The 12,832-nt window shown below is 41.6% G+C and overlaps 1 protein-coding gene across 4 annotated transcripts in view; it reads right to left on the bottom strand.

Annotated features, from left to right (window-relative positions):
- Positions 1 to 2,139: 2,139 nt before the first annotated feature.
- The window catches only part of LOC111248262 (uncharacterized), a 12,500-nt gene continuing 1,807 nt past the window's right edge, over positions 2,140 to 12,832 (bottom strand). The window contains exons 1-4 of one of the 4 annotated variants that reach the window (XM_022800293.2): positions 8,446 to 9,331; positions 7,700 to 7,812; positions 6,707 to 7,024; positions 2,140 to 5,492 (exon numbers count right to left, since the gene is read on the bottom strand). In XM_022800293.2, the coding sequence (XP_022656028.1) occupies positions 5,295 to 5,492; positions 6,707 to 7,024; positions 7,700 to 7,798 (615 nt within the window). In that variant the 5' untranslated portion in view covers positions 7,799 to 7,812; positions 8,446 to 9,331 and the 3' untranslated portion in view covers positions 2,140 to 5,294. Of the gene's footprint in view, positions 5,493 to 6,706; positions 7,025 to 7,699; positions 7,813 to 8,346; positions 8,371 to 8,445; positions 9,415 to 12,832 lie in introns of those variants that run through there. The other 3 variants (XM_022800292.2, XM_086984710.1, XM_022800295.2) reach the window with 3 other exon arrangements.

The raw sequence follows: 12,832 nt of genomic DNA on the forward strand, positions 1-12,832 counted from the left end.
TGCTAAGGTTCGGTTAGTAGAAATTCTTTAATACACCAAAAAGTTCAGAAGACGCTTTTGGTGGCCGATCTATTTCTTTATATATGAAGACCTACATATTGTGTATAGAGCAGTTGTTTATGAAACAAAAGTGTAACATAAGGATCCATACAAATAAAACCAAACTCAAATCATTAGTGAAACCCTTACTGCGTAAAGCAGGGGCTATTTACCTTATATATTCCATACTGGAAACTCGAAAGAAGTTGGGAAGGGAGCCTTTATTCAAAAACAGCACAAGAAAGGATATGCTTTGTACAAAGCAACGATATACTATACAATGCGTCTATATTTCATGATGCAGACATGACACTCTACAAGTGTAGGAAAAGGTGTACTTAAAAGAAAGCGTAACTCTTGGAAGAAAAAGGGTGCATATGAATTCATCAAGCTTAATTATATAACTAGTTGGTATCGTAGCAGGTAGGCAAATTGTACGAATTTGAAAGCAAAACATTTTCTGTTAGTCTTTCCCATGCCGCACCCCACTAAATTTTCATTAGGCACAGGCAGGCAATGCTTTCCCCAAAATCTAAACAACACATCAAACTGGACACGTTTATTGACGAGCTTCCTTTGGGTCGTGGATGACGTGTTTGACCATATTCCACGTTGCTGCGAATCCACTGGTTCGTTGCAGCTACTGACTGAAAGAACCATTTATAAATCGAGCTTATCAAAGACAATGACACTGGTCAGTGCGGAAGTTAACGTAAAACGACTACGGTCTATGCGACACCGTCTTATAAAGCAGATCCTATTTTCACAATGGCATTGAGTAGAACAAACTTTTAAAACCTTGGATAATGAAGGGTCTTTTCAACACACGATATATCACCTGCATGTTTATGTTAATATAAAACAGTAGACAATACATCAGCGTACTTTTCTTGCTTTATACGGCTGACCATTATTCTCTACATTTAAATTAATTAAAATTCTATCGCTGTTATTGTTAGTACTCTGTCAGGATGAAAAATAAATACTAATTAATGAAAAATAAAAAATTCGTGAAATCTCATGAAAATTACGAATTTAAATTTGCAGACAGCTTCTTTTATAAAAATCTATTGTTCAGGGACAGTTGCACCTCACTCCGGCCTACAGCTCCACTGTGTCAGAGTCAATTACCTGAATTTCCTCGTCGTGATTTCAGTATGGCTTTTTGCTTATCGCTCATTCGATCTGGCTTTTTGTGACACTATTGGTTCTATAAATACCTAGTTTATCTAATAAAGATAATTGACTGTGTGAGAATTATCAAAACTACTTCCTTCATTTCTAAACAATATAGCAAATCGAGCATGATTTAATTGAATATGCTTAAGAGGGCACGTAGGCGTGCCTCAGGATCCTTTTCATGGACCTCGTAACGTCTGAGCAAGAGCTGTTTAAAAATGGAAAATCGAAGCGATGTTCCCGCTGCACAAATTACTATTAGTTACAATTACAAATTATTTTTTTACAAAAAATAAAAAAATACTATTATTAGTGGTTTATAGTATTGCATTAACGGAGCAGAAACGATTTTTTTCCATGCTATATGACTAATTGCGCACTGAAACTAAGCATTTTGCCTGTGGTAGCGTCCATAAAACGCGAAACATCTACTTACTTCTATTAACTATCTTCACAATGATTATCGAACACCGGTCATAAAATCCTATAGTAGACAGTAGTATACTGTTTTGCAAATACGTTTCTAAGCGATAGAACTAGTGTCTATGAGATTTCGGCTCTAAATGAAAGATCACACAGAAGAGGCTAGTCAAAACGGGAAGATTCGATGTGGTTAATTTAGTTTCTTAGATTAAACGAATTGCAGCCTGACCTGGATGCCCTTGCTCTATCATTCCTGCGGCTTAAACCATATTTATTGTTGCCCATTTTTCCTAGAGATCCCCTGCATTAAGCTCGTAACGGGAACGGTTCATCGCGATACGTCGACGCTTCTGCCTTGCGAAGAAACGCTGGGATGTAACGAATCACACATTCGCCACTGGCTCGCTTTGATACACGTTTGCTTACCAGGTACATGCACCGCGCAACCCACCGTCACCAGCACAAAACAGTGTTTTGCAGTTTCAAAAACAAAATGAGGTCTTTTAGACATGAATTTATTAATAAGCAGATCTGTCGCCAGGCTAAACGTTCTTATCAAATATAGACAGATAAATTTATTTTGCCATCTTCGGGATTACGTACAGCGTGCGGCAAGTAAATCCCGATTTTTTTGCTCATGCCAGAAATGCCGCTCTAAATGGTCATGTTTATTTAATACAACCGTTATTCACGGCGATTGGATCTCTAACTATACACCTAAACCACTCATTCATTTTCAAAACATTCGTTCTTCAATCTATAAATCTCTCGGCTTGTGTTGTAAGAACCTTTCTCGGATTTGTCAAGAATCGCATAAAAATTGGCAATAATTGTCGATTTCAAACAAAAACAAAAGATTCCCTTTGGCTGACGTTTTGCTTGACTGAAGGCAATAGCTTATTGTTCCGTGAATTCCGAAAACAACGCATCATCATGACGGGTCTGTTCCAGTGTTCTGGAAAGAACTGGCCTACCTCTGGTACTCAAGTGGAGGAACACATAGCTTCCAAATCAAACATCCAACCAGAATCCGTCTGAATCTGAATACTGCGCCCAATATGTACAGATATGTAAAAACAGGTGATAGACCTGCCTTGGAAACACGAAATCCCAAGTGTATCGTTCCTGGACTCCTTCCTGCTAAAGGCCGCTGATTAAGCTACAGGCGATGAGATAGCCTCTTCATGAAATCTCTATACATCTATAGTTTTCACTACTTTCACCTGCCTAATTCTTGTGATAGCCGCAACTCCCATAATAGCTTATACCCTTCCTTTCGATAAAAGTGAACACACGTTTTGTATCATTTTTCTATATAAATCACTAATTTGCGATTTTTTTTTTAAATTTACAAAAGAGTATTTATTCTCTTTTTTTCGTTTTTGCGTGAAAGCTTTTACGTTCTATATACAAAGTATACAACAATGTAACGTGAATCCAGGCTGTTCCTGTGGCTGTACACGTCAAAAATGTACTACTTACCAGGAATCATCACTTACCTTGTAGTATTAGCATCTTTAATGTTATACTATTCGTTTTTATAATAATAATAGTAATAGTTAACATAAATGGCCACACCCTACATTTACATTCATTCACAGATACGCATCACCAAGGCGGTGAGTTTTGATTAGAAGTTAACGTCATTTGTTGGTCTTCCGAGCGGCGGCGGCGTCGTCATATGTTTGCATTGGCATCATTTTTCTGTTATCGTAAGTTGTTGCCAGTTGTAGATACATCCCTTGTTACTTGCTTATCTTGTATTATTGTCTCTACGTACATTTTACTAGTTGAGAAGAAACTGATTTGTCGCGTAACTTCAATCCCAGCGCTTTGCAAACTTTGGATCCAACTCATTTTTTGGCAATTTGCAAAAGTGTTTTATGTCATATGCACTATTAGTTTGTATTGTCGTCGTATTGACTGACTGATCGACATTGGGCGAGCACGGACCTTCAATCCATGCCCGCTATATACTACTCAGCTCTACGGAGTATAATCAGCTCCATCATTTTTACAGCACTTCCTCCTCTGTCTCCTATAAGTAATCTCACAGCATTTTCTTTTTCTTGTATACACCATTTTTTTATACAAACATTTGCCGAGACTACATAAGCAACACGGGTGCGGTGTTTACAATACATCGCTTCCAGTGATGAGTGCTGATCGAGATTTGTTGAAATTGTGTTTGGTTGGAGCGTTCGAGCAGATGTTTAAAACATCGGACGTTAGGGCGGCTGTGGGCTTGCTAAACGGGCTTCGAAGCTGGTTGGTATGACCAGCAACGATACTAAATAATGAGGGGACGAGAATTAGGAGGTAGGGGGAGCGTGAAAGGGGCGCAAAAGGAGTTAGGGAAAAAAATAAAAGTGATGCCTGATCCTCACATAATCGCAGATAGCGTAAACAAAAAGTCATCATTCGATCGACCTTTCCAACGAATGGCTGCGTGAGTACATGCGATAATGCAGTGACAGATTGGTTTTCTCACAGATCATCACGATATCAGACACGATAAACACTCCCTGAGTAGGTATAGATTGCAAGATGAATGAGCAAATAGTTTTTAGAACTTTAAGGTGGATCGTGTGCAAAGGCAGTAAATGAACAATAGTAAATTGAATGAGTTATTATAGTTAGCTCGCTCTAATTATAATCACTATGGACCTAAGAGCTTTTGGCCATTATATTACTATTATACATTAGTGGAAAACGACTGAATTTTTTAAACCCGCTACTCGTTATGGGTTAACAATCCATTGATATAAATATATAATACATCTATAAACACGTTGCGGTTCTATCTATGTACGTATTACATCTAGTTGAATGGTGAGTTAAGATTAAATGTCTTCTGCACCAAACACACTGATCCTGTTAATTTCAATTAGTAGCAGAAATCTCAAGGATGAAACTATGCCTTGTTGTGGTCCATGAAAAGCTAATCAATTCCATTTTTTTCAAGGACGTCCTTCCAGACGAAACATACTCATGATTCATCAATTATCATCACTTACTATTATGCTACGTACCCGGTGCATGATGTGCCTCATGAAGAAAAAACAACGAGTAAGGCAAGATTGTTCTAAAAGGAACGTGTACAGTAAGAAGGGTCAGGAAGGCACATCAGGATGGAGTGAAAAGCATAGCACATTGAAATATTGTTGCACCTTACAGTTTGCGCTCACCATATAGTTTTATAATGTTATGATTATTATTCGTATTTATATTTATAGAAATGGATCTACAGGTGCATTTGGAATGAGCGACCAGCAGGGCGCTCCGTAGGCCCAATGGCCATCCATCATTATGTCGTTATTTCACTGTTCAGGGGCCACTTTGTTGATCTTATCGTTACTCCTCCTCTTACTAGTACTACTGTTGTTTCCTGTTTCTGCTATCAGGCATGTTGCTAGAATGACAATTATAACAATTATCGCGATAATGTAATAAAATCATGCAGTACATTGTCCTGGGCCTATTGTCCTTTTGAGCCTTACAATTATGATTGGCCATCGTAATCAAGTTCAACAATAGCAGAATTGTACCAAACAGCTTCCTCATGGGCCAGATCTGTCGTGTATCGCAGAAATGTAATCGCGTGAACTAGTTGTTCTAATTGATCCCTTCTATATCTGATACCTGAGTGGGTCCTAGGAGCGCCTTGAGAGCCGGTCAAAGGGTCGAAGCCTTTTCACTAAGAGCAGCTCATCCTTCGGCCTTTTGCCGAACAGATAAAGTCGAATTGGTGCCGCTTGTGGGTACTCGCCACCACGATAAACATTCGGGTACGTGATGCAGTCCAAAGGTGGTGCGCACTTCCGATTCACGTACCGGTCGTAGCGAGGTGCCTGTAAATGAGACGATTGTAAGAACCTGTGTCCTTACGCACGCGGCCGTTTAACTCTTGAAGAGTGCGTTACCTACATGCTAATCTATACTTGCTGCACACAGCAACAGGCACAGGTAACGGTCCTTTGAATTCAATTTCGGAATGATCTTATTGTCATAGTAATATGTGGTCGTTCAACATTCGACGTTGTTTTACTGCTTAGACATTGTATTCACGATATAGGTCAACTTAATTCAAACTGAATAGTCTCTGAACCGGATGAAAGCTCTACTAGTTGAAAGAGATCAACTTATGGATATTTGAACTAATGTGAAATAAAAATTTTTTTTTCAAATACAGAAACCTAAAACTTATTGCGACTGAATCGGGCCCAAAATGGGGTTGTGTGCATTTAAAGAACTGCGCAAGTTTACCAATCTAAGCAGATCTAAGTTCAACTCATAATATAACTACTTATAACAGGTTTAAGGAAACCCAGTCAAATACAAGAATTGCTCTAGAACGACAATACATTAAAGAGCAAAATGATATAGTTAATTATTGGTCCGGAGGACTAAATGTTAGCTGACTGAACCTTATCGTTTAGGTTAATGTTGAAAGTTATATGGTATGGTATTACAGTTGCTGACATATCAAAACTGATAGAAAATACATCTGGAAAATAAACCTTCAGGATATATGAATTGCGTATTTTGGTTTGATATACTTCCCGTAGAAGCAATTACTATCGCTCCTTTCGGTTTCCGGTTAACGAATCTGTTTCATCTCACATGGGAAGGTTTTCAACAAAAAGACTTGCTCCATTTTTCAGGTAACATACACGCAGTAACCGACTCATAGGGTAACAATGTCTGCGTTGCGAAGCAGTCCAGTTGTTTCCAGGTTGCATCATGCTAGTTGCCGCATCCAAGACCGTTTGACCTTCAGAGCCAAAGCGGCAAGCTTACCCATGTGAACACTAAACGTCAGGCATGAAGTAAGCTTTCAATGAGAATGACGACTCTTTCCTCTCTGGAGCCTCTCGGCCGTTATCGAGAGAACGAAAAAAAAATCACCAACGGTCTCAACTCTTATGCTAAGAAATACCGATTTTAAGAGTAATGACATTAACAAACTTACAAATTATGAGCTAGACCCGTCCTACAAAAAAAGGCAGTGATCGACAATCTAAGAGCTAAATACAAACTGCTTTGCATTCTTTCAAACACTCACTTCATTCGGATTGACGTTAGTGGGTCTCAGCTTCATTACCCTACGGCCCGTTATTGATGAGAATGGAACCTCCTCGAGAAATGTCTTTGATGGTCGGAGATCTTCGAAGATTTTTTGTTGACGCTGCACGTTTTGAAGCCCAAATTTCGATAAGAAATATTTCTTCGTGCGGGGTGGTTCCGGCTCCTCCGGAGGGAGACGTACTGGAAACGAACTTTTCTTCAAGCTCGACTCATATTTACCGTTTTTTAATGCTTCGCGTCTTCGCAACGACTCGTGAACCGACACAATCTTGGTGTCCACGAATGTCAAACCTGTCTGTAAAGCAGAAGCGTGATGGCCGAAATTTATGTGATAATTTTCGGCCAAGTTCAGCAAAAGTATTAGGTACACAGGCCACCGGAAAAACATCTTCAGCTCTAATTAACATATCGCTGCCTATAGAGTGGCGCAATAACTTGGTACGGTTTTGATTGTTCCCTATCTCCTAAAGAGTGCAAAGCTTGAAGTGATGCCAAACATTGCAGGAGTCAATCCCGGCCTGTGAAAGCGGCGACAATGCTAACTGCACATAAATAAAGCCTTGGCGCGCTGGTCGTCCTACAAATAAATTATGTAAAACGCGCTCCAGCACCCATTGAAGAACACGAAGGAGCAGTGCTACAACAAGCCGACACATCAGCGCCATAGAAACCTCATACACTTAAACGATGATTATAGATGCTTAAAATGTTTCTTCTAAGTGGCGGAAAAGAACTTGAAGCAAACAACAAAGCAGGTGACGTGATGCGATCAAACCTGTTCCGATGCAGACGGGACCGATCTGACGGCAATCAACAACAGTACTGTCCTGAACCGATCAGCAATTAACACGTTTTTATAACTCAATCCCATATAGGAATACAATATCACTTCTTTTTATTCTTAAGTAAAAAACCGCTCGTCCGTTTACGATAAACAGCTACTTGATCTGTTTTCTATATCGATAGATACCTTCGTCGCAAATCGGTTATCCCGAAGTACGCAGAGTAGCTTTTTGTTGACAACACTGTAGATGTATGTGTCGCCATCTTTCTCCTCGATCCGAAACATTTTAACGACACCGCCTGCAATCAACCCAGAGATAATCCACTCAGCATACTTGTTTACCTGTATACCATGTTGTTTGCAAAGCGCCATTCAAATAAGTCATCATGATCTCTCATCAACACAATCTTCGTCTTCGTAGTGAAAATCTCATCACTTTCACATCACGCGTCCTTGCGAATTGCCGTTACTCTCGCGGATCATGATGTCGCGGAAGCTAACCGGCAACATCTGATGTCCGGATGGTTTTTCTTCAGGGTCTTCATCTCGCTCTCAACGAATACACTGGCAGAGATGCCCAACTTCAACAAAGAATTATTACAAACGCTTATAGCTAGAATGAATCAACTAAAGCACAACCTTCAGCCGCGAAAAATACGAAATTCCCAGCCCAACAACGACTTAATCTATGGCCTCCTCCTGCTCAACGTACACAGATACCATTTTTGTAGATACAGGACATGCGTTTAACCTACTCAAATCACTAGTTAGGCCATCGCAGCTCGAAGAGCATACCGCACTCGATCAGAAGTAGAACGATTTCCGGTGCTTACCAATAGGAGAGCACGGGATCATGAAGCACCTGTAGGATCAAGCGCGACCAACGGCCAGCAGAGTCCACAAGATCAAACACCGAAGTTCACTCTACTTACCCTGTCAAATTGGCGAAGTCCAGTGGGAGTAGTGAAGCAAACTTTGTGAGAATTCCGAACTTGTACGTGCACCAACCGTTCACGCATCAGCGCAATAAATGCACAGGTCTCTATATGCAGACGTTACTTGCTGCTGTGCCAGATAGGCGCATAGCTCGGGCAGCTCCCGGCAGCCGCATGGCTGCTACAGCGGTGCTAGTTGTATTTTGGAGCCGTCGCTATCGTAGCCGCAATAGGAAAGCAGCGATGAGGAGTAGCAGCAAAAGGCACATCATTTCAATTCCACTATTCCCTCCGTTGTGCAGCTGAACCCAGTCAACACGCACACAATAAGCGAGAAATAATGTCTGCACGTCTGTCTACAGCATATGGAGAAGCCTATGAACGTTTTGGGCGTACCCGAGTCTGGGTAGAAAAGTGCCTAGCTTATTGGCGAGAACTTGGGGGGTGACGAACCTCAGCAGCACAGGACAAGCAAGACTGCTACTGCCTGCCACCAGAAGGCTAAATGCATGGAGGAAGAGACGTCAGCCGCAAAAACTATGGACGCAAGAGGGGGTGTGGCGGATGGCGGCACACGGTGATGGGCCGATGGAAAACGCCGCTTTGCTACCTCAACGCTGTATGAAATTGGTTTCACTTTGAGCAGATAAATTGTATACGCAGAAATGGTTGCTCAAAGTCGGTAAGCAAAATATTTCTGGGCACTTACAGTGATGATTACTTATTGTGTGGATAAGGTGCGATTCAATATGACACAAGTATCATTCTGAGCAGGACAAAGCTCATACTCGCCGAAGACAACCAACAGCGTAGATTACCATGAGTAAGATACTTATACTTCTTTTTTATTGTAGTATCTATTAAATGAAGAAACCTAGCAACTGATAACAGATAAAGACGGGCCAGTGAAAAAAAAATAGAATGCAGTCGAACAAAATCGAGCTTTCTCAGTGTTCCACGGCTAATTTGCAGTTTATTCTTAAACAAAAGTGAACGTACTGTTATAAATGCGCGTAAAAAAAGGCTAATGATCGATTATTCAACTCCTGTCTCGCAAGAGAAGCTCAGGCAAAAATACACATATGGCTACTGTTATGGCCGCGAAGGCGCTCACTGTACCCTCTCTCAAAGGGGCCGCTAGTGCAATGTCCACGGCCGAGCGGGTGGCTCCTCTCGCTCTTGTGGAGGCACCAGCCGACCCAGCAAGAAACCAGACTAGCACCGGTGCCGGCTGCGGCGGTGGACGGCTGGCTCAGGCAGGCAACCGGGCAGACTGAAACAACCAGGGGCCTATCGACATCGACCGCTGCTGAACTGAACAAGTTGATAGAAACATCGGGTCAAAGGCAGAAGTAGCAGCAGCTGCTGTCCGTATGCGCGTGTTGTATCGTGTCAAGGCACGAGATGTCGCGCCGCAACAATAGCAGTGGCAACAACTACAACTAATCATGGTCATGCGATGAATAGTTTCTATGGGAGAATTGCATATTTGGTAAAAAAAAAGAAAGGCTATACAGCGAAAAGCGAACAACCGTTAAGAGGACACAAAATACAACGGCAGTGAACGAGCACAGGAAATAGATGACGATGAAATCCGTCAGGCCGAAGCGCGGCCATCTCGCTGACGCAAAACTGTTTGAATATCCTATTCTATGTCTACGGCCATCTTGGAAACGTATACGTTGGAAAGTGTTATAACTTACACCTTCACGAATTTCTTTCTAGGAGTCGTCAGATAGACTCTCATATGTACTCAAGTTGGTGCTTGCCGAACACGTAGATGACGCAGAGTCGGACGAAACGAGCAGGAAAGGTTGAGCGCTTTGTGCAGGGCACGTGACTGACGAACCTGCATGGTCGCCGATCATACAGCTCTCTCTTTTGATATATTTCGAATTTCACTTGAAAACTGTTTTCGCAAGATATAGTGCGGATGGAGTAGATCAACGAGGTCAACCACCACACATGCGAGGTGTACAACAAAAGCTATTCAGATCATTGGTAATGCAGCAAGCTTAAGAAAGCTCCGTCAAGTTCATTTGTGCTAAGATCAATTAGATGAGTTTACGTCGAAGGCAACAAAGCAAGCATAAACTTTAATAAAAGAGGTTGCATTATTCCTTCAATAGAAATCCTCGCTTTTCCAGTCTACTAAAGCTACCCGTTAGGAGATCCTGTTACTAGTTAGAGTTACAATTGGTCTACTCTTTGGAGTCCTTTTAGAAAGTGCTAGCTCCTTGTCATTGCGCCTCGCACTACAGAGGCACGTTTGTGCGTTTCTGTTTGGTGTTCCGGTTCATCTAAAACAGTCGGAATTGGATGTCCGCTAACATGTTGGAGAGCTTCTCTTATACTGACGAAACCCGGGCTAATGCTTAAGAGGTTCAGTTAAGCAGTTTCGATCGCCGCGGGTAACAACTAGTTGGCCACCGAGTGTACATTTTCTGCTCGAAGCGATTATTCGGATGGCTCCTGTAGAGAGATGCGGGTCTTGTCGACTTCGTGGAAATAGGGACATAGGTTTGTTTTCATGGATAATGCATATGAACGATGCCAGAATGCTGTTCATCTGGAATCTAATAAGCTTAATATTTACTCTTGCAGTTAAGCCTAGTCGACGTGGTAAAGTAGAATGAAAAAAAAAGCATAAATAATTTGTATGCTCGGTCGATTAACACAGTAATGGTTTCAGTAACAACGCAACGGCAGTAAGCTTTTGCATAGACGAATCGCTAAGTTCGCGAAAAAAATTCCGCCTAATCAATGGCTGACAAATTGTCCCGTGTAGCGTGACGTTTTCCTATCGATATGCGTCGTTGTTTTACCTGTATTTACGTTAACGAGCATATATTACTCTTGAGTCTCTAACTCGATGGCGTTCTATTCGGGTAACACTGGGGCTCTATCAGCAATCAAGCATGACACACCATATTAGCTCATGTTCTGTACGGATTCGATTTATACGATAAGATTTTAGTCCGTCGTAAGTTTATTAGTCCGTTCGTCCGTCGAGTCAAATGAACGCATGAACATGGATAAATACCGGACGCTGTCAAAGCGTATAGTTTGTTGTTCGGAGCGTCCCTGACAACTTGGCGCTACCCGCCCCAATGATGGCGACAGGACCGCCGTCGCCTCGAGAGAACTGCGCGGGTCCTATGTGGTAATGGCCACCGGTTAGCGTTGCCATCGCCTGCTTCTTATTCACACACGATCGTTACGCCGAGCAAACAACTGAGGCGAACCGCGAACCAATACGGCGCATGCGCACCACAATCAGGGCAGCAGCTCGTTCAGCAGGGTTACAGCAACGCCAACAAACACATTTCGAGCAACAGCAGGAGCAGGGAGCAAAAACGTAGCGTCATCATGAGTCATACGCTGGTTCAAACTATGGACAACGAGAAGAGGGCGCGCACATAAATACCTATGTTCGCTGCAGTACAATGTACGAATTAAAAGGATCAGTCCTCAGCTATAGCGCAACGAAAACCGGAAACTGATCCAGACGCAGACAAAGAAAGAAGTCTTAAAAACGCTTTCTGTCGATCATCATGGATCCCAACGGTAAACAGTCAGATTCGTTAGTCCTGCGCCCTTTACGATCAAATCATGTAATAAAAACTTTCATGGAGCTGGGCCAATCCTGAGCAGTGCTGAGATATTCACTTCGGTATACGTTCACTTTGGGCTGAAATGACACATTGCCTTGTTTCACGTGCAGGCAGTCAGATTGCACAGTATAATCCATCCACTCATTTATATTATAGCCCTACATTCATTTTGACCGCTTATCATTGTCATTCGGTGTGGGGAATATTAGGCCGTTACTTTCTCAGGCAAGCCGGTTCCGTCCCCGTGATAGCTCAGTAGTTAACGTATTTGTCTGCTAATCTTAGTGACACGTAAAATCGAAATATACAGAGGCAAATCCGTTCGATGTTTATGCAGCAGCTTAATATTACTTAGACTTGCCGGGTATGAAAAGTACATAGGTAGAGAAGTATATAGGGCCGGTTGTTCTTGTTGGTTGCAATCTAAAACACTGTAAAACAGAAAACTGTCACGTACATAACGGTATGTTAAAGGCAGTGTGCCTTTTATATATGTAAGGTGAAGCAAATACTCCTTCGCATATAGCAAGCGATTAAACAAATTTCGTGTTATCATTATTGTAAACCGAGATTTTCATTTTAAGCTTTTTTTTCGAGGATTGCAAGATATCTTCATTTCAATTAAACCATAGAGCTATATAAAAATAGAAAAGGCTAATAAATAAAGTAGGCTTAATAAAAAAGTCTTGTACAAGCTTTTGACCTACTATTCATCAAACGTCTCCACTTTTACGTCCTCTACGCTCGATATTATTAGTATTTGCTATGTA

This window comes from Varroa destructor, unplaced genomic scaffold (genome assembly GCF_002443255.2).
Source record: "Varroa destructor unplaced genomic scaffold, Vdes_3.0 BEIS01000003.1, whole genome shotgun sequence".
Taxonomy (NCBI): domain Eukaryota; kingdom Metazoa; phylum Arthropoda; class Arachnida; order Mesostigmata; family Varroidae; genus Varroa; species Varroa destructor.